The 25,756-nt window shown below is 37.6% G+C and overlaps 2 protein-coding genes across 2 annotated transcripts; both read left to right on the forward strand.

Moving 5' to 3' along the window:
- Positions 1-2,748: 2,748 nt before the first annotated feature.
- On the forward strand, positions 2,749-6,599 carry LOC120462807 (protein-glutamine gamma-glutamyltransferase K). Its single transcript, XM_039651495.2, has 13 exons — positions 2,749-2,836; positions 3,148-3,339; positions 3,425-3,676; positions 3,769-3,887; positions 4,024-4,131; positions 4,221-4,398; positions 4,485-4,623; positions 4,700-4,892; positions 4,981-5,134; positions 5,357-5,641; positions 5,721-5,881; positions 5,967-6,103; positions 6,229-6,599. Exons 1-13 carry the CDS (start codon positions 2,749-2,751, stop codon positions 6,374-6,376), a joined length of 2,154 nt encoding a protein of 717 aa, XP_039507429.2. The 3' UTR covers positions 6,377-6,599.
- Positions 6,600-9,141: 2,542 nt separating this feature from the next.
- rnf146 (ring finger protein 146) lies at positions 9,142-13,232 on the forward strand. Its single transcript, XM_039652695.2, has 2 exons — positions 9,142-9,320; positions 11,987-13,232. The coding sequence occupies exon 2, from the start codon at positions 11,988-11,990 to the stop codon at positions 13,095-13,097; it is 1,110 nt and encodes a 369-aa protein (XP_039508629.1). The 5' UTR covers positions 9,142-9,320; position 11,987; the 3' UTR covers positions 13,098-13,232.
- The last annotated feature ends 12,524 nt before the right edge of the window (positions 13,233-25,756 follow it).

A 25,756-nucleotide genomic window follows, 5' to 3' on the forward strand; every position in this document is an offset into this window, starting at 1 on the left:
AGTGGCTGTGTATAATCAGTGCTGGACTATAGGTGTGTGCAAATTTACTTCAGTGTAGGTATCCAAATTTGAGTCCTTAACATATATGTATCAAGTGTTTCAGATATGTAATTATATATTGTAGGGGCTCTATATTCTAGCTGAGCCCCCAGTGTGAGTTTTTTAGTTTTAGTTTTAGAACATTATATTGGAGCATCACTTTTATTTATTTTTTTTCCCCACACATTTGTTAATTATATCATGAACCATATAATATTTTCCAATTATAAAATATGTGGAAGTGAATGTGTTTTGTCATTTAAACACTTGATCTATGACATGCAGTGGACGCCGCCATGTTATTTTGCACTACAATTCAGAGAACTGCATTTGTCGGATTTACATCACGTAAATACATCCATAGTCAACTTTTTAGTTTCCTATACACAATGCATATCAATAAAACACTTTGTCAAATTATAATTGATAGGATTATTATTGCAGCTTCCATCAGTTTATGGAATTTGCAACAAACTATAAATGTCCATTTAAATGTCTGAAACCTAATATAAACATTATGTGGTTAAAAACACTGAAAAGTTGCGATATAGGCACAGAGCATGTCCGTTTCTGGCTCTATCAGTGACTCACTGAACGTTATAATCACACCGTCAAAGTTTGATTTCAATTATCGTATGCATTTATATGTATATAAAGAGAGATAATCAAAATACAGATATTCTGTGCATCTAATTTCTAATTTTATTCTACTTTTACTGATATATCATTTGCAATGAAAAGATCTATTAAATGAAAACTATCCTAAATCGAAGCATTTTCACTAGTGACCCAAATTAAATAACAAAAAATAAAATATAAAGCAAACATATATACAGTCCCGCTCAGAATTAATGGTACCCCTGCTTTTAATATGAATAAAAATGGCTGTAAAAAATAAATCTGCATCGTTTATCCTTTTGATCTTTTATTAAAAAATTGCCAAAAATCTAACCTTAAATTAAAGTAAAAGAATTGAAAGTGGGGTGGAAAATCACATTATGAAATAAATGTTTTTCTCCAAAACACGTTGGCCAAAAAGTTATGTTTATGGTTATGTTAATGTATTAATATATTACGTGCTGGGAAATTATACTTCTTGCTCTTTTGTATAACTCACACCCCTAATTGTTGTGTGCTTACTTTACAGATTTGCAATGATGAGAGAATTTTAATCTCTGTATCTGTTCACAGAATTTAATCCATCATTATTTCATTACTTATGAACCAGTAATTCTTTTATCTCTGAATATCTTTTTACTTATGTGTATTATCGTATTACTCTCATATACTCAAACATCTAGCACCAGTATTATCATAACATGTCCATGTAGCTGTTGTCATCAGAACCTGTTATACTTGTTCACAAGTATAAAATAAATGAACATTAAAGTGACTAAATACGTGCATATTTAAAAACGAAGATGCACAAAGTAAAACGATACATGAATTATACCATTACACTAAGCAGTACACACACCCAGTGCATTAACACTTACAATGCAAACCTGAAATACATATGGTGATGATGACTTATATGTTCAGTTCGTAGTGACTCTGTTCTACTGCCCTAATTAATAACACCTAATGTGTCATATTTAATACTTATCATTGCTATGGATTTTGAAACACATAAACTGTGACAATATAATGTGCCCTAGTAAATCTATAGGTGTGAGATGCCTATGACGGTTTTGCAAAAAAAAAAAGCAGATGTTTTTGTAGTTAAAATCAAAAATATTATTTTCCAACAACGATATGTCTGTTTTTTATCTAAATTGTATATAATTTAAAAATAACAATAAGATAAGTGTCGGCCTTGAAGTAAAACTGTACAACTGACAATTCAATTTCATTTCATTTCCACAAAACATATCTGAGAGCCGTGAAATGAAAAAGAAATATACATAAATAATAAACTACTTACATTTTTTGACATTTTAAAATTGTAAAACTAATCCATTATCTGGTAATCACACCTGTAATACTCATTAATAATGACTAAATGCCACTGCCAAACTCATGGCAAGGTTACAGGTGTGATTACCAGGTAATGCATTAGTTTTACTTATATTTTTTAACATTTTATCATTTAAAATATAAAACTAATGCATTTTCTGGTAATCACACCTGTAACCTTGCCATGACTAGTTTGGCATTGTCATTTAGTCATTGTCTCCTTACTATTTCTCGATCTCTCAGTATATAACAATTAAACTAAGACATTAATTAGTCCTAAATCCCTAAAAAAACAAACATTTAAATTAACATATCACTCACCCGAATTCCTATCTTCTCACAAGAGATGTGGAATGGGTGGAGATGGACATGAAGTATATATATATCCAGGGCTGCAGAGAAAGAAGAGCTGGTTAAAGCAGTCCAAAGTAAACCAAGTTTTCGGTTCAGTTTCTCTTAAACAGGGACAAGGACTAAAACATGTAAGTAATCAACTTTGACTTCACTTCAGGTTTCTAATCTGGTTTTATTTTGCACTTATTAATTGTTTTCTGGAGCCTTTATAACGCACCAAAGGTGATTTACCTTGCATGCAGCTTGAGGTCTAGAAACATGACTTGATTTAGGTGAATACAAAAAAGGAAAAGAAAGGATTCAACAGACGTTAGTTATGTATAATCCACCTGGACTTGTCTTAATCTTAATGTATCTTTTAATTCATCCTTCACAATCTTTGTTTTTTTTCCTGACAGGATGGCTTTTACAAACAACCCATGCCAAAACCTCTGCACCCTTGGCCGTTTCCCAGACTTCAAACTGCAGGCGGATGACAGCTTGAAAGGTGCATGCACCAACCCTTATGCTAACAGTTGCACAAATCCGTGTGTAAACTCATGCGCAAATGTTCATGTGAATCCACGCGTGAACCAATTCACAAATCCTTGCGTTAACTCTTGAGCTAAACCTTGTAACTATTTATATCTATAATCAATGCCGTGATTATGAGACTAAGGAAGTTGTCATCAAGGAGTGCGTAAAAGATGGCACAAACAAACGAGAAGGTGGAGGTGATCAAGATCGTTGTCCTGAAATGCATGATGGGAATGCATTTGATATTTAATGAGCTTTTCTTCTGCTTTTTCGTTTTCCCAGAAACCATCCTCCGGGTGAGTAAAGTCGATCTTCTCAAGTGCAGGACCGGACAGAATCGTCTGGAGCATCACACGCAATGCTTCTCAGATGATCACCTCATCGTCCGCAGAGGACAGTACTTCAATATGTGGGTTGATCTGTGCCGTCCTTTCAATCCCAGCTGTGACAAACTCCACCTGGAGCTGAAACTAGGTTAGTTACTGTTTGGGTGGATGACAAAATAGGACTTGCATTTCTAAGCTCACTGGAATCACTTGTTCCTCTGTGTGCTTTACAGGTCACATCGCATCCATCCGAGACGGCACTTATGTCGTCGTTCCAATAGTGCAAGAGTTCAAGAAAGACTGCTGGGGGGCAAAGATTGTCGAACAAGGCCAAAACCGAATCAAATTGTGTGTGCAGTCTGTCCCGACTGCTTGCGTTGGCCGATACCAACTCAGTGTCGTGACTCACTGTACGGGAGGAAGATTCGTTTTACCATGTGTTCCTGAAAATGACATTTTCATGCTGTTCAACCCCTGGTGCAAAGGTACACGTTTCATTCCACACCTGAAACCTGATTATATGAAGATTAAGTTGAATGCGGAGAGAAAGAACATTATGATTGTTCTCTGTCCTCAGATGACTCTGTGTACCTGCAAGAAGAGGCGGAGAGAGTCGAGTATGTGCTGAACGACATGGGCCGAATCTACTATGGTACTAAACAGCAGATTGGCAGCAGGACATGGAACTTTGGTCAAGTAAGAGTTAAACTTTTGTTCATATATTCCAAAAGTGCCAAGGTTACGGTATGTCAGGAAAACCATTGATTTCAAAAGCTAGCATTCCTGATGTTTCACAACTTCTAATTTCCTCACTCTGTCATCTGATTCTTAGTTTGAGGAGGGAGTCTTGGCTGCATGTATGTATGTGCTGGAGAAGAGTTGTACCCCTTGCTCAGGATGGGGAAGTCCCATCAACATTTCCAGAGGGTTGTCTGACATGGTGAGTAATCATGTTGGAAAGCCTGACCAAACGGTCTGATTTGCTCTGTTCTAGTTTGCACAGCATTTTCAATCTTCTCTCTTTAACAGGTTATTGCCAACAAAGACTGTGGCGTGTTGGTGGGTAACTGGTCCAACTGCTATGGAGACGGAATTGCTCCAACATCCTGGTGCAGCAGCAGTGCCATCCTGAAACAGTTCCACAAATGTGGAGGAGTACCTGTCAAATACGGACAGAGCTTGGCCTTCGCTGGAGTCACCAACACACGTAAGAGTTCAGGCAGAATGGACAAGGAGAGAATAAGGGTTGAGAAAGGGATTGTAGACGTAACGCACTTATTCTTCTTCTCGTAGTGTTGAGATGTTTGGGCATCCCCGTTCGTCCGGTCACAAACTTCGGTTCTGCTCATGACACTGACGTTTGTTTGACAAGGGACGTCTATTTTGATGAGAAATTTCAGCTGCTTGATGACATGAACCGTGATTCAATCTGGTAAGTATCGTGAACCTTTGTGATGTCACCAAAAGTTCCTCTGAATATGCATGAAGTGAATGTCTTCTTCGTGTAGGAACTACCACGTGTGGAATGAGGCCTGGATGGCTCGTCCCGACCTGCCATCTGGTTTTGGAGGTTGGCAGGTGGTTGATGCCACTCCTCAGATGACCAGCCAGGGCTTCTTCCGCTGCGGCCCAACATCTGTTGCCGCGATCCGCAGTGGACAGACCTTCCTGAAGCATGACGTGCCCTTCCTTTTCGCAGAAGTCCGTTAAATCCTTTAATATAGCACTCTGTCATACAGAGATTAACATATAATGACTTATAATCCCTGTTTGTCTCCTTGTGTTCTAGGTGAACAGTGATAAAGTTTACTGGAAGAGGAAAAGTAATGGAACATTTGGTGTCGTCCACGTTGAGAAGGATGTAGTCGGTCACTGCATCAGCACCAAGGCCGTCGGCTCAGATCAGCGTGTGGATATCACAAACCTCTACAAACACCCACTAGGTAAGAATCCATACATATGCCACAAAATACATACAGTACATTTGAATTGGTAAGGGATGTGGTGCAACCCATGTTCCAGACACATTATGAGGATGAGGTTTGAGTCAATAACACTCCCTAGTATGTCTTTCTCCCCCCCAAAAAATAATCACCTGGATAATAAAAGTGGAAGTGTCAATCATTTTAATGGTACATTTACCTGCTCCTGCTTCCATTGATCAGGTTCTTCTGAGAGTTGTGCTGCTTTGGAGACAGCCGTTCGTCACGGCTCCAGGAGATGCACGTACCCACTGCCCTGCCCTGAGGATGTCGTCTGTGAAGTCAGCCTGAAGGATGAAGCAGTGTGTGTGGGAAGAGACGCCGTGCTTTCCATCAATCTAAAGAACAAATGCAGCTCACCTCGTAGCGTCACCCTCCACAGCCATGCGGCAGCCATGTACTACACCGGAGTCAGGAAGACCTTCCTGAAGAGAGACCAGACCTGCATCGAGCTCAAGCCCTCTGAATGTGAGAAATGATCAAGTTTGAGTTTCACACACATTTCAACACAATCTGTAATAAAAGCACATCACTTTTCCCACTATAGGCAAACCTATGGAATGGACCCTGAGTTATGACGAGTATAAGGAGCACCTGGTGGATCACGCCCCACTGATGCTCAACCTCTTTGGACACGTCGCTCAGACTAAGCAGATTCTGGCCACCCAGTACAGCTTCAGACTGCGCACTCCAGATCTGGTTCTCGCTGTGAGTTTAAAGTATTCAACTTCTTCTGTTGATCAGTTGAAATGGTTTCGTGCTAAAATTGTGTCTTGGATGTGGTTCTTCTCAGCCTGTATGTGATGCTGTCCTGGGTCAAGAAGTGGCGGTCAAAATCACCTTCCAGAATCCTCTGCCTTGTGTCCTGAAGAACACTGTATTCCGCTTTGTGGGACTCGGACTGAAGCACCCCAGAGTGGTTAACTATGGGTATAATTATAATAATGAATTGGTCGATTAAATAATACATATTTTGAGCATTATTCTGAATTATATAGAATTATTTTAAAATATATAAATTATAGTGATATTAAATGATCCCTTTTCTTCCTCAGTGACATATCAGGACATGCCACTGTGTGCCTGACGGAGAAGTTTGTTCCCAAGTGTCACGGACACCACAAACTTCTGGCCTCATTCGACTGTCCTCAGCTCACTCAGGTCCATGGATTCACCAACCTTGTGGTCAAACAGCACTGTTAAACCAATCGAATCACCGAAAGGGAGGAAATTTTGATTGGAAAAGAATTAAATGCTTCAATAAAATTTTCCAATGTGTGTTTGGACACACTGTTTCACTTCATCTAACTAAAGACAAATGTTACTGATTGATTGTGGCCTTGGAACTTGTTTTCGAAATATTGTGATTTACATCCTGTTGATTAATAATAACTTCCCTTCTTTAAGTAATGTATTGGGATATGGGATTAGTAATTCCTTCTAATGCAGATTATGATTATGTCTAATTGAAATGAATGAAATAAGAAAAAAGCTATTTTCTCATGCTAGGCTAACTAATGTCAATGAAAACCAATGAAACTTGTGGCTTATTTTCTCTGAATCACTTTATTGTTCATCCTGTTAATCGCAGCATTAATAAAACATTTTAAATGAATCATGTCTGTTAATGATGTGATATTATGATTTATTATAAATATATAACATCATAAAATGTTGTTTTCACACAGCTCTTAAAGGTAGCATCAATTTTCTTTTAGATTATTGGAACAGATAGATATGAGACAAACACATTTAAATGATCAATTATTATTGCAATTATTAATAGTATTATGAGCTATATACTGTGTTAGTGTGGTCATAACTTTTACACATCACGCTAGCTGACTGACAATCTTACATTTTGTGGTAAATTAGTATTCAATGAAAGTTATCCTCAGTTGTGGAGTATAAAATGTTATTTCGTTATTCATATATTCTCATGATAAAATAAAAAATCACTATAATTTGACATTAAAGAGCATATTGCAGGTAAAAAAAAAATCGAAATTTATAGATAACCTTGTATGAAAATACCATATGAAAAGTTAATGCAGGATTTAAAATGTTTTAAAACAACATAAGGACACTAATTTAGAAGATAAAGTGAGCATTTCTTGGACTGCTAGTAAAAACGGTTTTTTTTTCAACGTCGCGTCATTTGACGTCATAGCAGGGAGCCGCAGCCTCGGCTCAGTGAGAGCAGGCTGGTGTTCAGTGAGAGCGCTCGTCAGTCAGTGTGCTTTCGTTAGTTTTTGCATTTTAATTTATCATCGTCATGGTAAATATTGTGTTTGTGGAGATTGCAAAAACTCCAGCCTGTCAGGACTTCAAGATCGAGTCCACAAGTTTCCATTACAATAAAAGGGACGGTGCTATATAGCCTATCTTTCGTTCCTGGTGCGGTTTGAGCAGGTGAAGAGACGGGATTTCTCCTCTCGGCTCGGAAAACACGGTCGTGTGTAGCGTTCACTTCAGTTAAAATGATTAGCATCCCGGCAATATGATGGAGTTCAACATGGTATGCCGAAGCATATTGATCGTCGTATACTACCAATGGCATCAAATAGTGTTATATAGGTAACTTAGTCATGTCATGCCCTAAATAAAACTTGTAATTGAAAAACAAAATTGGTTGTTTAAATACTCAAACCTTTAATGTTCTGTTTATGTTATAACCAAGGTGAAAAATATGTATTAAAAATTTACCCGAGTATAGCCTATGCTTTTAGTAGCCTATAGAAATATACTCAAGTAAAGTTTTTATACATTTAATAGTATATAAATCTACCCTAAACATACTAATGTCTGCTGGCCTGTTATAGGATCATAATAATCTGTACAATATTGTGAGCACAGTGTATATCGTTAGCGAACGTGTATACTATAAGCACGTCTCTCACCTAAAAGGCACCTGTCCTGTTCTCCACTGGTTCTCCTCACATCACAGCTCAATTTTTCTCTGACCATTCTGTCTGACATTATCCTGGCCTGTCCCTGATCTCTTTAGCATAGCAGGCTCATAACTTTATGGCTTGATCCGTCATACGAGTATTTCCTCAGCGTCCGAAATGTCATGCGATTCATTGTTTTCCTGTTGTGTGAATCGACCGCTCTCCCGCTCATTGCGTCACGCCCGCCACGCCCATTTTCAGACGCGGAAGTAAAATTTTCTCACAAAAACGACTGCAGAAGCTTCTGTGGCGTGTTTATACGTATATTTTAAAGAAAATCTAGTTCCTACATTGTTTTTCTATGCATTGACTCGTTGGGTCCTCTAACCTGCAATATGCCCTTTAAGTAAAATCGCCACACCTTCAAAAATCCCGCCTCTGTCGTCAGCCAGCCAGGTTACTGTGCGCGCGCAGCTCGTGTCAGTTTTTAACGTATTCCGCTCACAAAAGATAACATTTGGAAATGAAACCTTCGTGTAAAAGGTTAAAAATGTTTTCAGCTGATTGGAAGCTCGTATACTACCTGAAATTCAACAGTAGCAGAAGTTGTCTGCCATAGAATTAAAATGATGTTCCAAAGTATACCATTGTTATGCATATTCAAATAACTCAATGGTAGCCCAATTTCGACTGTAAACAGCCTACTAACCTAAAAAAAACGAATAATAGATAATTATAATAAAACTATATTAGATAAGGTAAAATATTTCAAATGGCCGATTTTTAACTCTCGAGTTGATGAATTATGGAAGTAGCCTACTGTAATATTTTCTGGTGGTCCACGCTTTTTGTTTGAAATATGTTTGTTTTTTTAATACCGAGTTATTGTTATGTACCAAATTATAATTATGTAGAATGCTTAAGTGGCAAACCGATCCGTTCATGTAATATTTCTCGGCGTTTTAAACACTAAAAACACGATAAGAGTGTATTTCATGGTATGAGAGAGTATTTTTGATGGTTCTGCGCAAGTTTTGCGCACCGCCGATGCGCACGAACACACACATCAGCGCTCTGTTATCACAGACAGAGTAGCCGTGAAAACATTATTGTGTTCATTTGCGTCGAACGAATTCTAGCGTTACCGATCAATTAAACGCAATAAACGAACAATGATCGGTCATCCGGTGGCTAGCAGATGAGCCAAATCTGATCATCGCTGAAAGAAAGAGGCGACATTTCGGATATTTTGTCAGGTGAGTAATCTGAAAGACATTTAGACAACACGCAGCAAAAATCGAAACGCATATTCAAGCAAACCAATCGATGATGAAGATTTGTCATTTTACATGTTTGTAGCTTATAATATGATCATTGTGAAGGGTTCAGGTATCGTGGTTTGATGTGAAATAAGGCTGTTGTTGCTGTGTTTTGGTCAGGGGTGTTGTCTTGTGGACAGGCCTCAATCTGATCCATCAATGATCTGATCTCAATATCAGCACAATGACAGATTTCAGAGGCTTTGTTTAAGTATGTGGAGTGAGATAATTTGCTAATATGATAGCTAAATGTATAAATGGGTAGATTTGTGTTTCGTGTTTGAGTTGTTAAGGGATTTGGGCCTGTGAGGCAATTTAAAAACACAATGATCACAGTCAAACGCAATTTACCCAGTTGATTTTTTATTAGATTATACATATTTGTGTATTAATATTGTTTTATATACTATTTTCAATATATCTTACTTTTTAGCGTCATGTTTATGTAACATTTCACTGTTTAAATGTGTGTTTTTTTAAACCATCAGCCTTGCTGACATTTTATTGTAACTTTTGTTAATAAGTGTATACACTACTAATTCTTTATGGCTGACCTTTATTTTCAATGTTTGCTTTTAAATAATTTACTAATTGTTTTACTAATAGGCTATCAATGCTATTTTTGAAAGAATTTTTAGCTTTTGTTAGTAAATTTATTTTACTGATCTATAAATTGATTATTGATTATAAAACATTTATTATTACCACCATTACTAATAGTTTTAAACATGTAGTCAGCCTAGTTGACACGTTATTGTAAATTAGCCTAACGTTACACATGCAACTGATTATTTATAGCTAAAATTTTGTAAATGTTTGCATAAAAACATTATATTTTCTTATTTATCATTTATTTTATCAGTTTGTGCCTTTTGCATTCTAGCCGTTTCCTGATTTTAAACCTGACCTAAAATGAATGTCTGATATTCTAGTAAATTCCGCTAGTTAGCATCATAAAATGTCCCGTAAATGGTTTGCCTGTGAAGGATTTGGGTCATGATATATTTAGATCATTTCTGCATCAGATTTGGGCCGGCTGCTATTAAGAGCATGTTACACGGGTTGTCTTATCAAGATTCAAGCCAAACGGTTATATTAGAGTCAGTAGAAATGTTTTCAAGAAAGCATTAAAGTCTAGTCGTTCCTCTCATTCGTTGTGCTTCTGGTTCCACGACTTTACATGTGCTTCTAGATATTAACAGTTCTTTTCACTTGATGTGTTTTTTTAGATGTACAGTCAGATATTACATGAATGGCGCTCTTTTTCTTATATAAGTAATACTTATCAGAGTAGAATTGCAAAAGCTTTAATTATACAGAGCAATGAACAAAGAACTCAGGCAAGCCTCTGTTTTCTCGTGACTTTTGTCAGCATAGTTTGGTAAACAGTGCCTTGTTTGTAACATCTACGTACGTACCACTGACATTATCATGTGTAGGCAGTAGGGGTGGCACGGTTCACAAAACCCACGGTTCGGTTTGTATCGCGGTGTTAGGGTCACGGTTTTCGGTTCTGTACTGTTCTTGTTATTTTTTATATTAATCTTTAACACTCCAGAAATGTACTTCAGCATATGATATATAGCTTAATTATCCACAATTTAGGATACAGTATTAAAAAAATTTTTCAATCATGTACAAACTGAATTGGGACCATCTCCGAGGCAGACTGATCTCATGAAGTAGTGTGTGTATGACACGCCAATTCGTATTTCCATTTTTGACGTGCTATCAAGACGCATAATCGCTTTTCAGTGTGTTTATGAACGCCGTTGACTTAACGTTATTACTGTATATATAAATATATGACTTACCTCAACCCCGTCCCTAAACCTAACCGTCACTGTGGTTAACGGCATTTATGACTGTTCCCTTACCATCCTAGGAAAGAAAAAGATCACTCCCCAGATGTACATGCACATTTTGCTTCGTTTCGCGCGGACATTTGACGGCGTGTACAGACACGCGGAATCACTCGGACGTTAATGGACATACACGCGGATAGCTCAAAATGCGTAGAGATAACACGCCACTTGCCTCGAAAGTGGCGTGTATGTTTACGCAAAAGTCATGATGTCATGTTGCCCGAGGAAAGATAGGTGAGGTTTTGATACAGCAAGAGAGAAGACATTGATGACATGCTTTTCGTTTATTTGGCAAAAAACTACATTTTTAGCGCACAAAGATTGAAATTAACTTGCATTTATTAAACCTCCAAATGAAGGCTCAATCCCAATTCCCCCTCCGTTTTGCGCGTTCACATCTAGTCCCGATTCTTGTTGAGATCGAGGGGTAGGGCTACATAGCCCTCGAAAGGGGTGAATTGGGATTGAGCCTAAGTGTAGCTCTTACAAAAATGTTATATTTTAAAAGAAAAAGAGATCAGTTCTGTGATCAGTTCAAGTCAAACAAGCCTCATTTATGTCCATACACGTCTTATCTCGAAAAGGAAACGCACGCCTGAGGTCACAAACGGGCACGCACGAGGCTACATCGCGCATGCGTCGAACCGAGACAAGCGAACCGAACGTGCCCCCACTAGTAGGCAGCACATTTCTCCCTGATCTGCGTGTGAATTGATTGTATTTTTGTTTTCTTCACAGTATGGCTAGTTGCGGCGAGGTTAATCTTTCCATGGACTCCCTGACTTCGGGAAAGAAGGTGAGTGGGGAGTCTGTGACGGAGGGAAGTCCGTCACCGTCGTCTCCTTCCCTGCCCGTGCCAGAGTGCGCAATCTGCCTTCAGAGCTGCGTCCACCCCGTGCGCCTGCCCTGCCGCCATGTCTTCTGCTTCCTCTGCGTGAAAGGAGCTTCGTGGCACAGCAAACGCTGCGCGCTTTGCAGACAAGAAGTGCCCGAGGATTTCCTTGAGCGTCCCACTTTGCTCTCGCCCGATGAGCTGAAGGCTTCGGCGACGGGTGGACGCGGCGCGGGGACCGGTGGGCACGCTTGGTACTACGAGGGGCGTAACGGATGGTGGCAGTATGACGAGAGGACTAGCCGAGAGCTAGAGGATGCTTTCAACAAGGGCAAAAAGAGCGCCGAGATGCTAATCGCCGGATTCCTCTACGTGGCCGATCTGGAGAACATGGTGCAGTACAGGAGGAACGAACACGGCCGTAGGCGGAGGATGAAGAGGGATGTGATGGACATTCCTAAAAAAGGCGTCGCCGGGCTAAGACTCGATCCGGATCCTAATGTAACGGCGGGAACGGTTCCCATTGCAGCGCCCGCCGTCGCGGATTTAAACGTGAATGTGGATGGAGCCACAGTGGAGCGAGAGAGCTCTGCGGATGGAGCGGACACTGGGATCAACGGAGGACGGCCTCCGGGAGTCTTCGCTCCGGCTCCCGTAAGGCCACCGACCGTCTTAGGAGGTCACCTGACCAGCCCTGCTTCCTCAAGCGACATTCAGCTCGTACACGCTCTCGGCCAACTCAATATGAACCCCGCCGAGCCTGAAGAGGACGACGCAGAGAACGAAGAGGATTCGGTCGCTCCCGACGCCTCGGCGTACGAGTCCGAGTCTGGCACGAGTGCGGATGAAGATGAGGAGGAGGGTGGGGAGGAAAGTGAAGAGGAGAACACGGAGGGCTCTCAGGGTAGTAGGCATAGACTGCAGCAGTTGGACAGACCGCCCCCTGGTGGCGGGCCTGCGAGTAGCGGCGATCGGTCTGGGTGTCCCGACGGTCAGTGCACTGTTACGAAGGTCTGACCTCAGCACAACTACAGAACTACCACAACCGCTGGGTATTTCTAACCAATCTCTGAAACGCAAAAAACGAATTGAAAAACGAAACGAAGTGAACGAATTATTCAAATCGCAGAGACTCGGTTTTGGATGAGGGTGGAGGCTGAGGGGGCGCGGAGGGTTTTGGTGTAAGAATAGTGCTTGTCTTTCTCTACCAGTCTTTTAGGGGACTGTACCAGGGCTGTACTCTTTAATGGAAATTACAGGCAAAACTACAATAAAACTTGCTTTTTACCATGCCTAGAAATCTTATGAATCGGTCCAACTATTTTTTTTTTTTTTCGTTCATTTAAAAAGAAAAGAAAACGACTATTCACAATAAAACTGTGATTGGTATAACCACTTTCGACCCTAAAAATGAAACGAAAAAAAAAAAAGCAGAATTAGGTTTTGCTCAAGGCTATTATGATGATTAAGATTTTCTCGTTTTTCTCAAAGTACTTTTGAACCTTAATTCTCAATACATTATGTATTACAGCAGTAATGATAATTTCAGAATACACGTGCTTAATTTCACAGTGCAAAAATATCTTAGTGATCCTAAACACAGCATTCATTTCATCTTTATGTGCGAACAGTGAAATAATAACTAATCATTTATTTATTTTATCTTTTGATTTTGGGGTGAAATATGACCTGAACATGTTCTTGACAAGTTTTGTGAGATTCACTCATTTTTTTAATCACGAGATTTCATTACATCTAGCATGGATCAACACCATTATCCAGAGTCGTACAGTAATAAATTAATGTTATGTGGTGTAAAGTTAAATTTTTATCATTAAAAATCAATGGCATATCACTTTTTACCCTTATCATTAGTTTGGTTGGAAACCACTTGGATCTTTACTGTTTTGAATACGACGGTTATGCTGTATATCAATTTATTTATTTTGCTATCAGCATTTTCATGGAAACCACCTGGTACAGATCCTTCTAAATCTGCAACAAGTGTTACGAATGTTTTGAAATGACAAGCATTAGATGCAATACCAGCATAATTTCAAATGCAGAAACTATGAGAATTTATTGTAGTTTTGCCAAGGATTCCTCTTTAAGCTCTAGTCATTAGAAAACCTTCAGTCAGCTTACATTTACTACTTGTAGTGTTTCATAATGTGAGGTTTAAAAATGTGTGTGCATTTGCTTTTATTTTTACGCAACTCGTCTTTACTCTCGTCTCATCCTGTGTGCTTTATCTGTTTCATTGATTTGCATGTGTTGCTGTGAGTGAGGTTGGAGCCCTGGACTATGGCGCTTTGAACTCTGGGAAAGGCGAGTTTTATCAGATATCACAAGTTGTAGTTGTTCTAGTCCTCAGACTTGAGTTGAGCGATTGGGTTTCCAGCATTTGCGATTTTAATCCGTTATTTTTCAACCCTGCTAATTCTCATCTCCATTTGTTCAGGTTCTTTGTTGTCGGCAAAACTAAATGAAAACTAAAATCGAGAATAACTTCTTTTTGATGTATTTCTGTTTTAAATGTGTTGTTTTGTTACAAGATTTATCTGAGAAATAAAGTGTTGTCTGTTAACTGTCCTGGAACTGTCCTGATGTATTTCTCATCGTATGTAATGGTTTACTCTACTCTAAAGAATTGCATTTTTTTTCTGTGTTTTTAATCCAAATACACTAAAAATGAATATGCTTTATCTAATCAATAAAATTGTGGCAACATATTACAAGCAATATTATTTATTAAATTGAACAAATTAGAATTGAGTAATAGTTAATCAAATTAACAATCTAATTTGTACAATTTAATTAATAATATTGCTTGTAATATGTTGCCACAATTTTATTGATTAGATAAAGCATATTATTGTTTTCAGTGTATGTTGAAACCAGAATTACCCACCAATAATACAATACAATAATACATTTTGATGAACGAGTTCGAAAACCTTAATTTCTTTTCGACTGAAGAAAGAAGGACATGGACATCTTGGATGACATGGGGGTGAGTAAATTATCAGCAAAAGTTTTTTCAAAAGTGAACTACTCCTTTAAGATGCTGTATTGGAATCACAATAAATGGCCATAAAGTGTACTAAAATAAGTTTCCAGAAAAAAAATTGTACTTCTACAAGTCATCTGGCTTGAATTTAATATGTTTGCAATTATTATTAATAATATTTACCTTTAGTTATGCCGATGTCTACGCACTTTGGCTGTGTCTGAAATCACACACTCCTAATTATACTTATTTTAAATAAAGGCCACTAAAAAAGGAATGTTTTATGTAATCTGGACGTACGACATTTGCCATGTTGTCATTATCATGTGACCTTCCAGCGTCAGTTACGTCGCTTCACTGTCCTCTCCCATGGCCTCATGGGGCAGTAAAGTGTCCATGATATCCACACGGAATCTCACCGGAAGTAGTCGGTCTTCTGGGTGCTGTTTGCCTGTGATTTCAGACATCTTTTGTCACATACTGTTTTCCGCCACCTATATAGTAGGAAATTACATGATTTCAGATCCAGCCCTCGACTTTTATCATACACTGTAAAAAATATTGATGGTTTAACTTAAAAAAGTAAGTAACCTGGTTGCCTTAAAATTTTAAGTTGATTGAACTGGAAAAAGTGAGTTAATGCAATGAAGGAGATTAATTTAATCATCAGAAACTCAAAATTATATGTTTTCTGAACTAAATCAATTATTTAGGTTGATTTGACAAAAGAAAAAATGTTGTGATCACTGTAAAAAAAATATTGTTGATTTAACTTAAAAAAGTAAGTAACCTGGTTGCCTTAAAATTTTAAGTTGATTGAACTGGAAAAAGTGAGTTAATACAATGAAGTAGATTAATTTAACCATCAGAAGTTATCTCAACTAAATAAATTATTATAAAGTTGATTTGACAAAAGAAAATATTTTGTGATAACAAATCTTGAAAATATTTTTTACAGTGTACATGGGTTTCTACAGCAGATCACAAGTTTTAAGCTGAATTCCCCAACTCGGCAAAGTTTAGATAACTCTAATTGCAACATAAGTTACAGTACAATTTCTTTGTTACATTATTGCTCGGTTTCACAGACAAAGCTTGAGCCTAGTCCTAGACTACACTCTTAGAAAAGGGGTTCTATATATGTAGCATAGGGTTCTTTACTCAACTCCAAAGGATATTTTATGCTAAAAAAAAAGGTTCAATAATGACAAGAAAGAACACGTTTGGCACAAAGGTTCTTTAAAGGCTATTATTCGTTCATATATCACATTATTCTGTAAGATTTTGGAGTTGTAATTAAATTATTGTTTATCACACTTTAATCATGCTGATTTTTGGAGGATAAAAACTGAAATGGCACTCTTCGTGTGATATTGATTAATTACATGATTTTTTTAACCCCCATATCTTGAATTTTGGGATCATTCACACTCATTGCATTTTAGGGGTTCCAAAGTACGTAGCGCTTTAGAACCTTTTAAGGTTCTATATAGAACCTTTTCTTCTAAGAGTGTAAAATACATGTTTGAGTTGGTTTAACTTTTAACTGAAAGCAACTTTTTTTTTTAAGTAGGCTAATTATTTTTTATAGAAGGCATGTTTATAGACTATTTCACAAGATGGAAACAACACTGGTCCAGAAGCACTTCCTGTTTCAGTTTGTAACTGTTTTCTTTATTTCACATGTAAAGAAAACATCTTAAAGATGTTTGTTTAACTTTTTGATTCAGTTTTAAATGTTCTGTTGGTTGTATTTTATCCCAGCTTTTATGTAGTGTTAAAAAACTGGAACAGGAAGTGCTTCTGGACCAGTGTTGTTTACATCTTGTGAAATGGTCTATAAAAGCTACTTAAATGTCCTGATTGAACTAAGGCCTAATCCTAGCTTATTCTAAGTCCTGTCGGTGAAACCAGGTTTAAGTGCGCATCTAGTAAAATCTTATTGTGTACTTTTAAAGTGCTGTGATTTGGGGTGCTTTTATGACCACATATGTTTGCTTCTGGGTCCTCTTATATGCATTTAAAATCAGTGTCAAGCAATTTCATGTGTTCTTTAAACATGCTATTTTGACTGTCTGCACAGTATAAGGATGTGTGCGATTGTGACCGATATAGTGATCGGTGTCATAGTGAGAGTTTTCTGCTCGTCTTCAGACAGTGTGGAGTCCGAGGTTCGTGAAACTGAGCATCTCCCAGGACGGACCCCTGTGGTACTCCAGTAAACTCGTTAAACTCAGTCTGCGGTCACCCTGATGGCATACTTCCTCTTGTCCGTCATTTGCATCTCTATCCCTCCACTACAGGGGGGATGGATTGACTGATCTGCAGTAGCATCTCGCTCCTGGAATAGCAATGGGAATGTTTGTATAGTCGCTGTTCACCTTCCTAGCTTTAACCAAACTTGGCAACTTGATATTCCAGGACATGCCTAAAATAAAGAAAATAATGCTTAGGCCTATATGTTCTCTCTCTGGGAATCGAACGTGTTGTTATTGTGCATGTGAGTGTGTATTTAAGGACAATGTCGTGTCTCTGCTGACGCCATGTGCCCAACATGTTGGCAATGCATCTGAGATGATCTCATTCTGTAATGTCTGTAATCATTAATAACTTTCATATGACACCTCACTCCGCTGATGACATCTCAGCTCATTTTCTGCTGTGCTCTAGTCACGGCGCCGGCAAGTATGCATGGGTCATTCCCTGGGATCAGATCACAGTCGGCTTTTCAACCAGTCAACGATTTTAAAGGTACGATATACTGGGAATAAGGCCGCCTGTATGCTAGAGTTTGAATATGTTGATTTGAATGGCTGTAAACCACATCTTACTCAGTGGTGTTCACTGGGTGAAATAATTACCTTAAAAGAGTGTAATTTATGTGCCACTAGCGTCATTAAATAGAATAATAATTATTGTATTGAAACAGGTTTCCCCAACAGGTCTCCTGACTGTGTTTGGACAAACGGGTAAAAACTCACTAAACCGCTCATCTAAACGCCAAACTCATCTAAACGCCTACGCTATCTCACGACCAATTCATACGAATTCTACGTATGATTAAAAAGTGTCTAAGTCGTACGATTTGTCTAAACCCACGTACGGAGGCGTATTGCATTCACTTGAAGAAAAAAAAATCTACTCTGTTTTTCCGAATTAACGAGTTAATTTTTCATGAGAAAAAAATTTGCTCTGTTTTTCTGAATTAATGAGTTAATTTTTCATGAGAAAAAAAGTTTTTACTCTGTTTTTCTGAATTAATGAGTTAGTTTTTCATGAGAAAAAAAGTTTTTGTTCTGTTTTTCTGAATTAATGATTTAGTTTTTCATGAGAAATTTTTTTTTTGCTCTGTTTTTCTGAATTAACGAGTTAATTTTTCATGACAAAAAAATTTTTGCTCTGTTTTTCTGAATTAATGAGTTAATTTTTCATGAGAAAAAAAATTTGCTCTGTTTTTCTGAATTAATGAGTTAATTTTTCATGAGAAAAAAAGTTTTTACTCTGTTTTTCTGAATTAATGAGTTAATTTTTCATGAGAAAAAAAGTTTTTGTTCTGTTTTTCTGAATTAATGAGTTAATTTTTCTTGAGAAAAAAAGTTTTTGCTCTGTTTTTCTGAATTAATGAGTTAATTTTTCATGAGAAAATTTATTTTTGCTGTTTTTCTGAATTAACTCATTAATTCAGAAAAACAGAGCAAAAACTTTTTTTCTCATGAAAAATTAACTCATTAATTCAGAAAAACAGAGTAGATTTTTTTTCTTCAAGTGAATGCAATACGCCTCCGTACCCACGTGATGGGTAGGTTTAGGGGCGGGGTAAGGGGTGGGTCATTCGTACGAATTCATATGAATTGGCCAATTCGTAAAATCGTACGAGTGAGGTCGTACGAATTAGACACTTTTTAATCATGCGTCGAATTCGTACGATTTGGTCGTGAGATCGGGTTGGTCGGGCTGGTTTCAAAAAACAGTCATGTGATTACTTGCGTTTTATAACGAGCTGATTTTTAATAGTCATCAGCTTTTGTTGCATAAGTAAGTGTGAGTCATTTTACATGATTAAACCGCCAATGTGTTTTTGTCAGGGAAATGGCGTGAATAGTTCAGGCTTTTTAGAGGGATTATAGGCTTTGGGGGCATAAACTCACTTGATTTGTAGACCCTCTCTACATTTTGTCAGCTTATTGAATCTGTTCATTTGACAATCACACAAGTCCGTGTTGATACATTCTCCTAATCAGTTTTCTGTAGGGTTCAGGTCAGGGGACTGGGATGGTCACGGCAGAATCTTAATTTTTTTTCATCAGTGACCCATTTTTATGTTGATTGTGATGTTTGTTTTTGGATCACTGTCCTGATGGATCCAACCATGGCCCATTAAAAGATTTCTAGCTGAGGCTGTCAAGTTTAGATTTTGTTTTATCTTTTGTTTTTTTTGATAGAATCTATGATGCCATGCATCTGGACAAATTAGGCCCAAAACAAGCAATATATTTATTCATAGACATTTCTTTTTATCCCTCTGGTGGGTTTGCTGCCAAAAAGCTCTCCCTTTTTGACTATAGATTCCAGACCCACTTGAAGTCTGACAACTGGATATGCCGAGTTTGTGTTTGATGAGAGCAGTAAGAAATGTATGTGTGGCCAACGTGTATTAGTTAACTACACGTTCAATAATACACATTGGACATAATTATCTTTCGATTTTTTTTTTTTTTTTTTTTTTTTTTAAATGGAAACAATGCAGATTTATTTCCCTATTGGATGATATTTACCAAAGGTGCCAATAATTCTAACCATAACTAATTCTGTCTGTCTCTGTCTATCTATCTATCTATCTATCTATCTATCTATCTATCTATCTATCTATCTATCTATCTATCTATCTATCTATCTATCTATCTATCTATCTATCTATCTATCTATCTATCTATCTATCTATCTATCTATCTATCTATCTATCTATCTATCTATCTATCTATCTATCTATCTATATAGGTTCTAAAAATATTTATGTTCTGTATTTTAGTTCGATAAAAATAAAATTTTAAGGGGGTTTTATGGTACTTAATTATCAAATTTGAGCTTGATATCTTAAAAAAATAGCATTCAGTAAGTTTTTTTTCTTTTTTTTTTAGATTAATTTCCAATGTGCTCATTTTTGACCATGAGGAGCTCAAGTCTGACTATTTTTTTTCCCAGGACCATTTAATCTTTTTGAATCGTGTCCATGAAATTTATATATATGTAGACATTTCTTTTCATTAAGGTACACCAACCGCTAAAGCTTTGGAAACTCTAAAAGTATAACACCCTTTTTGTAAGCAAAAATGTAAATGAGACATTCAGTCAGTTTGCTGCGGTAAGGAGGTTCTGGTTGCTGTTGCTGATATATTGCGCTGGTCTGAGGGACAGTATGGAGATCAGGTGATAATCTTCTCTCTGACAGCAGCTGTTGGTGGAGTTCACATTCCCACGTATCAGTCTGACTGAGAGTGTGATTTTCTCGCCTTCTCGAGCTGCTCTATTCTTCACTGTCTCGGGCGCCGAGCAAACATGTCAGGACTGCTTTTACACTCAATAGAACTTTAAGGTGATGATACACCTTTTGAGCAATGTTGCCGTCAACGTGCAACAGATCAGACACGGGGCCCACGACCGACCTGAATTATTCAGATCTAATTGCCCATTTTCAATGGGAAAGCAAGCAACAACCGCTCTGCAAATTTGCCCAGCAACATTGCTCAAAAAGTAGTTCACTTTGCTGATAATTTACTCACCCCCATGTCATCCAAGATGTCCATGTCTTTCTTTCTTCAGTCGAAAAGAAATTAAGGTTTTTGATGAAAACATTCCAGGATTTTTCTCCATATAATGGACTTCAATGGGAACCAAACGGTTCAAGGTCCAAAAGACAGTTTCAGTACAAACTGCAAACTGTTCAAAGGGCTTTAAACGATTCCAGATGATGAATAAGGGTCTTATGAAGCGAAACGATCGCTCATTTAAAAAACAAAAACAAAGTTTAAGTTTTATAAGCTCAAATGCTCGCCTTGCTCTGTTCTATGACGCGTGTACGTGACTCTCCTGTTCGAACTCGTTAATCAAAATGAACGAATCTTTTCAACTCAACTCGTTCATCTCGTTCGTTGAATGAACCAAATGACACGAAAAAGATTTGTTCATTTTGATAAACGAGTTTGAACAGGAGAGTCACAAACGCGCGTCACAGAACAGAGCAAGGCGAGCATTTGAGCTTATAAAACTTTTTTTTTTATGAGCGATCGTTTCGCTTTATAAGACCCTTATTCATCGTCTGGAATTGTTTAAAGCCCTTTGAACAGTTTGCACTGAAACTCTCATTTGGACCTTGAAGTGTTTGGTTCACATTGAAGTCCATTATATGGAGAAAAATCCTGGAATGTTTTCATCAAAAGCCTTAATTTCTTTTCGACTGACGAACGAATGACATAGACATGATGTGTTTGTATGAGTTTTTATCGGGGTTAGAGCTAAACGCTGCAGGACAGTGGCCTTGACCAAAGTTGACCATCTCTGGTCTAAACCTATCAGAGCATGTCTTTCCAATAATCCACTTGTCAGCACAGACTATCATGACTGACTGTCAGCTCCGTATTGTACACAGGACTGAGCTATATCTGTTGTGAAGACAGTTCTCTGGATATAACCGAGCCATTAGCAACCTCTTTTAACCTGTCTGCGTATAGCTATAGCGCTAAATGGACATGTCTAGAACGTCTGTCATTGGAGTTGGAAAGGGTTTTTTTAACTGACAGCTGTCTCTCTCAACATTCAAGGCCGAGCTGTGTTTGTATGTGCAACGCCATGCTGCCCTTGTTTAAAGCTGCATTCACATGACATGAGCTCCACCCACATGTCAAAATTGTGTTTACATGTGTGCAATGACATTTGAGGTCGAATGTGCTCACCAAGGCTGCATTTATTTGATCAAAAAATATAACAATATTGTGAAACTTGACTACAATTATTAGAATTTTAAAATGATAAAAACATTTTTATTTGAATATAGTAAAATGTAATGTATTCTGTGACGCAAAGCTGAAATTTCAGCATAACTCCAGCCTTCAGAGTCACATGTGACATGATCCTTCAGAAATCACTCTAATATGATGATTTGTGTCTCAGGAAACATTTTCTATCCATGCTGAAAACATTGTGCAGCTTCATATTTTTGCGGAAACTGATTTCTTTTCCAGGATTCTTAGAAAAATTGCAATATTAAGATTGCCTTTGCATTTTCTTGCATTCCGTAAATAAAACGGTTATGTTAGGCGTTTTTTGCACAAACAAAGCACTCACGTCGTAACCTTCATGAAATTTAGGTTAAGTCACTGGACTCACGGATTACTTTTATGATGTCTTTGCAACTTTTCTGAGGCTTATGGGTTTAGAACGACATGACGGTGTGAAATCAATAACTTTCATTTTTGGGTGAACTATCCCTTAATTACAATTGTTTAACTAATGGGCTATATGCACGCATAAATTCCGCATTTGACGCAAGGATGCTCGTCCATTTCCGGTTGTGGAGATTAAATCGGAGGAAAACCATAAACCGAGGAAAACGGGATTATGGCAGAGAGTCTTCAAAATTTACTGTCCCGTCTTTGAAACGAAACGTACATACGTTTAGATGTAATTGTATATAGCCTCTATAGTTATGTTTATTTAATATATTTTTTAAAGTCCCCGTGAACCGGAAGTCGCAAACGATTTTTTTTTAATTATTATTATTTATTATTATTATTGTTATTATTATTATTTTTTTTTATCGCAAACGATTTTTCTCCAGTGCTGTGACGTATTTCCAAGTGAAACGGAATATTGAACAGAGGGCAGGGTTGTACTCTAGCGCCCCTCCTCTCCATCTCTCGCTCATAGTAAACTAACGGTTTGAGGGGAGTGGTTAAGCGTTTTCCCACCCAAACTGTGAAACCCACGTCATCAGAAAAAGAAACCGTTCCAGACCGGAAGTAACTTTTCAGATTTTGATTAAAGATTACCAAGGTAAAACATTTTTTTGAATATATTTTTACTTGCACGGATTAATTGTTCACCACAAGACTAGTAATATGCGCTAACAAAGTAAATAGGTTCAATTTTGATTTCACGGGGACTTTAAAAGAAGCATAAACACAACGAGGGGTGTCTGTTTTATCTGTTTTTTGTGACTAACGTTCCTTTATTATAACCATGGAGTATAAAATTCAATATTGCATTGGACTCTACGACAGGCGGGAGTTATCGAGCATACTTAAACCTTCACCGGAAATACCGCCGTGCATAGAGCCCATTGTAATTATACGACTGCTTTCTCCCATGCAGGTATTTATTTCCCTCAGTTATCTCAAGAGTTGCCTTGCTGGCATTGCTGCAGTAAAAGTGTCAGGTTAGTAATCTGAGGAATGAATGTGGAAAATTATTAGCTCGGGGAGTTTTTGGTTCACTGCTGTCGTCACTGAGGGGCAGTCTAGGGGTTTCGTTATGTAACAGTTATTTCACAATATTTAACACTGGACTAGATCATTATTGATTTGGGGGAATGAAAATGCTTCTCATTTCAGGGTAATATGTAACTAGTTACAACTAAACCAGCCCTCTATAACGCCCCATTCACAAAAAAAAATGTGAGAATGCACAATGTAGGCTACTTGACTACTTGTATTATAAGTTGCGCTTCAGGATGCATCAACATGTAGAAATAGAATTTGCTTAGTTTAAGCATTTGATTTGTTAACTTGTGCATTTTTTGTACATTTATGGGCCACTATTGTATCTAATCATTTACTTGCATAATCGTATCTCTCTCTCTCTCTCTTTATGTAATGTACTGCAGCAGGAGACACATGGCAAGACATCTGAAGGGCTCCTTACTGGTTGTGTTTCCTCTCTGACATCACAGATGTGTTACTGGGCAACTCTTACACATTCAAGCGGTCCCCCATACACTTCTACAACAGCAGGTGACACCGGCCGAGATGATCTGAGATCAGTGTTCACTTGCAGAGCTTTATATAGCCAAGTTGTCTGTGTTCTGCTATCCAGGATTAGATGTTGTTGGTAATTCACCAATTGCACAGAGACGTCTTTGATTATTCCTTTAGTCATTTTCTAAGGCGTCTTACAGCTTACCTCAGAATATATAAAAGATTTAGCTAGGGCTGTGAAACGATTAATCGCGATTAATCGCATCCAAAATAAAAGTTTGTGTTTATGTGAAGAGTTCAGATGCAAAAGCCTCTAAGTGCCATTTGAAATTTTCTTCTAGAATGATAATTTTTATCAAGCTTGTATGTTTAAGTTCAGTAATTGCACTTAAATTGCAATGAAGATAACCTATTAATTGTCATTTAAGTGAAATTACTGAACTTGAATATATAAGCTTGATAAAAATGATCATTCTAGAAGAAAATTTCAAATGGCACTTAGAGGCTTTTGCATCTGAACTCTTCATATAATTATTTTGTATATATAAAAAACACACACATGCATGTATATATTTAAGAAATATTTGCATGATATATATTTATACAAAATTAATATTATACATAAATATAAATATTTGATATATTAGTAACACATTTTTTCTTAAATACATACATGCATATGTGTGTATTTATATATACAAAATAATTATACACACTGCACACACATATATAAACAAAAGCTTTTAATTTGGATGCGATTAATCGTTTCACAGCCCTAGATTTAGCTCAATGCCCTAGCTGAAGAAACAACTTTACAACCACTTGACAAACATCCTAGCAAAGAGTTTTGTTTGGGTAAGCAAAGCACCACTACACAAACATCAGGTTTTCAAGGATGCAAATGTGATGGTTAAGGGGTTAAGGGTTTAAGACTCAGGGCTGGTAACCAGAACAATGCTGGTTTGAACTCAGCAAGAAATGTGCATTTAATCCCAGGTTACTCCAGTCCTATAATCACAAATTCATGAGGCGTGCTAAGAAGACCTCACATGTAAGTTGTGAACATCTATCTATATATAAAGACCTCATTAAGATACTGCTCTGTGCTTCCAGGGTGGTGTTATGATGAAGGGAAGCCTTTATTGCTCATTTACAGATTCAGAGAGAGATGCCCCCTGGACATCACACGTCCCCCTTAGCACCGACACGTCTAAGATTTCTGGCACCAAAACAACGTCACGCTTCCTATTTCAGGCACAGGTGCAACATTTCAGCAGCGGGTCGAGTAACCGGGAGAGCGGGGCTCAAAGAGAGAGAGCAAAGCTACATTAGGACCCTGAGTGAGGAACAGGACACTTCCTAATAGCTTAGTAACGTAGGATAAGAGCAATGTTAATACTGTTAAACAAGGAGATAATTAAAGAGGGGCTTCAATGTTGGCATGAAGCGTCTTATACTGTAGTTTACTTTTTGAAGAAGAAAAATGTACCCCCCCGTTGTCACATACTCGGGAAACTATACTAGATTTTTACATTTCTGAACAACAAGCCCTTGGACAAGTTATAGTAGGATATTATTGGTGGTCGCAAGTTTGTTGCTATGTAATTATTAGGGTGCTCAGAGTGGTCGTTAACACATTGCTATGTGGTCGTGTACTGGCTAAAAGTCAAAAGAACCCAATCCCAAGTCCCTAATTG

The sequence above is a fragment of the Pimephales promelas genome, chromosome 20 (genome assembly GCF_988280905.1).
Source record: "Pimephales promelas chromosome 20, fPimPro1.hap1.1, whole genome shotgun sequence".
NCBI lineage: Eukaryota > Metazoa > Chordata > Actinopteri > Cypriniformes > Leuciscidae > Pimephales > Pimephales promelas.

Coding starts and splice junctions, on each gene's coding strand:
- rnf146 (XM_039652695.2), top strand. CDS start 11,988: ATGGCTAGTTGCGGCGAGGTTAATCTTTCCATGGACTCCCTGACTTCG.
- LOC120462807 (XM_039651495.2), top strand. CDS start 2,749: ATGGCTTTTACAAACAACCCATGCCAAAACCTCTGCACCCTTGGCCGT. Junction 3,677..3,768: donor GTTCAACCCCTGGTGCAAAG/GTACACGTTTCA, acceptor CTCTGTCCTCAG/ATGACTCTGTGTACCTGCAA. Junction 6,104..6,228: donor CCCAGAGTGGTTAACTATGG/GTATAATTATAA, acceptor TTTCTTCCTCAG/TGACATATCAGGACATGCCA.